Source organism: Calidris pugnax, unplaced genomic scaffold, assembly GCF_001431845.1.
Source record: "Calidris pugnax isolate Ruff unplaced genomic scaffold, ASM143184v1 scaffold335, whole genome shotgun sequence".
Taxonomy (NCBI): Eukaryota; Metazoa; Chordata; class Aves; order Charadriiformes; family Scolopacidae; genus Calidris; species Calidris pugnax.
Window position 1 is genome coordinate 200901 of NW_015091148.1, and position 2554 is coordinate 203454.

The following is a 2554-nucleotide window of genomic DNA, read 5'->3' on the forward strand; positions in this document are numbered from 1 at the left end:
GAGGGGGGGGGGGGGGGGGGGGGGGGGGGGGGCACACGCAGAGCCTTGCTGCACTCACATGGCCAGCGAGGACTGGATGCTGTAGTCCACCAGCAGCTTGGCCACCACGGGCTGCAGGTCCTCCTGGGTGCTTTGCCTGCCAAGGCGGGGGGGGAAGTCAGTGTCTCCCAACAGCCCCCAGACAACATGGGGCAGCCCCGCACCTCTCCAGAAGGAGCCAGGGGGTCCCCGTCCTGCCCATCCTCCCTGGACCAGTAACACCACCAGCTACAATCCTGACCCACCACCAAGCCAGAGAGGAGCCCCCATCGCTCCAGACACCCTCATCCCAGCCCATTCCCACCCCCCGGGGGCCACTCACGTGGACAAATCCAGCCACACCGAGATCTCCCGCGTGTCCAGCATGATCCCGATGGCCTCGAAGGTGATGATCAGCTCTGCCTGTGGCACAGAGGGACCATGGAGCAGCTCAGCCAGACCCCGAACCCCCCAAAAAGGGCTTGGGGGGGAGGGAGGGGGAAAGCACTCACCCTCTGGTTCCTCTTAAAAGGGTTGCCCAACTCGCACAGCACCGTCTCCCCAAAGGTACAGGCTCCGCTCTGGAGAGGAGGAAGAGGGTGAGGAAGGTGCTGGCAAAGCCCACCAGGGTCTCCCCCACCTTCTAGGGAAGGGGACGGTGTCGCCTACCGGGCGGACGGAGGAGGGCAGGAGGTTGGGTGGCACGGTGACGTTGAGCAGGGCCTCGTGGGCGTCCTCGCCGATGGAAGGGGTGGTGGGGACATTGGTGATGTTGATGCTCAGGTAGAGCTTCCGCACGTCCCGGCTGTACTGCAGCACCTGGGTACCGTTCACCCTGCGCAGAGACCTTCCCCGCTCAGCACACGGGTGGCCCACCCCAACACAGCCCAGGGTAGAGGCTGAGGGGTGACTCGTGGCCGAGGGGGATGGCATGGGGGGTGGCAAAGGTGGATGGGGACCAGGAGGAACCCGCTGTCACCTGGGTAAGGACTGGTTCTGGTCGGTGACGAAGCTGCTCTGGAGCTGGAGGTTGCTGTAGCACTTGTTGTCGGAGCCACACTCCTTCTGGAACTCGACCTGGAGGGACGGGGACGTCCCCATGAGCCTTCTCCCACCCCCACGGTGGCTCACCCCAGCATCTCCATCACCCCAGCATCTCCATCACCCCACCGGCACCTTGGTCTCGTTCTTGTGGGACTGGTCCTGGTTGAGGACTGGGAAGGCGTCGAGGGATTCGGGACCCAGCTGGAAGGTCCTGGACTTCTCCTTCAGGGAATAGTTCATGGAGAGCACGATGGGGTGCAGCTTGTCCCGGATGTTCTCCTGTGGGGTGGCAGAAATCATGGAAAATTCCTGGCTCCCACCCCGGCCCTCCCTCCAGCTGCAGCCACATCTGGGGCTCCAGCTCCTGCTCATGAGACCCAACAAACTCATCACAGGATGGATACTCGGATGGATGGATGGATGGATTCCCACCTCTTCTCCTGGCCCCGTTGTTCCCAAGACCCTCCACACACCCCCCCATCCCTCTCCCCATCTCCCAGGAGCCGCCCCCCCAGTTCCAGCCCCACATGCAGAGCATCTTGCAGTGCACAGCAACCATACACGCGCTCACACACGTGTGCGCTCACACACGCTCACCAGCAGCAGGAGCTCCTGGGATTGGCAGTCGGTCTTGGGCATAGGGAAGGTGCCGCGGTAGGTGGCAGATTGGGTCCCCCCAAACCTCACCCTGGGGGGGTGCCGGTCCTTGTCAGCCTCCAGCGTGTACTCCAGGGCTGGGGGAAGAGCGCAGGGCTGGGGGTGTTGCACACGCGTGTGCCTCCAGCACAGCCCCTTGTGTGCACGCATATCCCCTGCACACACACCTGTGTGCATCCCCACGCACCTGTGTGCATCCCCACGCACTAACACGTGCGCATCTTCCCCAAATGTGTACTCACACACAACCCCTGCACACACACACGTGTGCATCCCCACACAGACACACGTGCACATCCTCCCCAAACGTGTGCTCACACACATCCCCCTGCACATACGCACACACGTGTCCCCCCCAGGTGTGCTCACATCCTTGCACGCGTGTTGGTGGACACCCCCTCCCCCCCCGGCACTCACTGATGTTCTCCTTGTACTTGGGGTCCCCAGCGCTCTGGTTGTAGGCGAAGCAGACGGTCACCGTGATGCTGGGGGGGGACGGGACACAAAGGGGCTGTGAGCGGAGCTACCGGCACCGGGGTGCCACGAGGGGGGACCGGCTGCACCGGGGAGGGGGGGCTCACCAGGACTTGGAGTTGCACTGGGCAGGGTCCACCTTGCTGGGGGTCACCGTGAAGATCTTGTTCAAGATGTTGATGACGGGCCGAGCTCTGGGGAGACATGGCGGGGGGGGGGGGGGGGAGCTGAGCTTCCCCCCTCTCCAGCCTCTCCTTGCCCGGTGCCAGCTCCCGGGGAGGGGGGGGCACATCGTTCTGTGCCCACACCGGCAGAGGCAGGATGTGTCCCAGGGAGGTGGCAGAGGGCTGCAGGACCCCCG

General features: G+C 64.3%; 1 protein-coding gene across 1 annotated transcript in view; it reads right to left on the reverse strand.

Moving 5' to 3' along the window:
• The window catches only part of ITGA3 (integrin alpha 3), an 11313-nt gene that overhangs the window by 3602 nt on the left and 5157 nt on the right, over positions 1–2554 (reverse strand). Inside the window, exons 9-17 of the mRNA XM_014958919.1 lie at positions 2301–2391; positions 2137–2204; positions 1660–1796; positions 1195–1341; positions 998–1095; positions 688–853; positions 531–599; positions 362–441; positions 59–136 (exon numbers count right to left, since the gene is read on the reverse strand). Coding sequence (XP_014814405.1) covers positions 59–136; positions 362–441; positions 531–599; positions 688–853; positions 998–1095; positions 1195–1341; positions 1660–1796; positions 2137–2204; positions 2301–2391 — 934 coding nt within the window. The remainder of the gene's footprint in view (positions 1–58; positions 137–361; positions 442–530; positions 600–687; positions 854–997; positions 1096–1194; positions 1342–1659; positions 1797–2136; positions 2205–2300; positions 2392–2554) is intronic.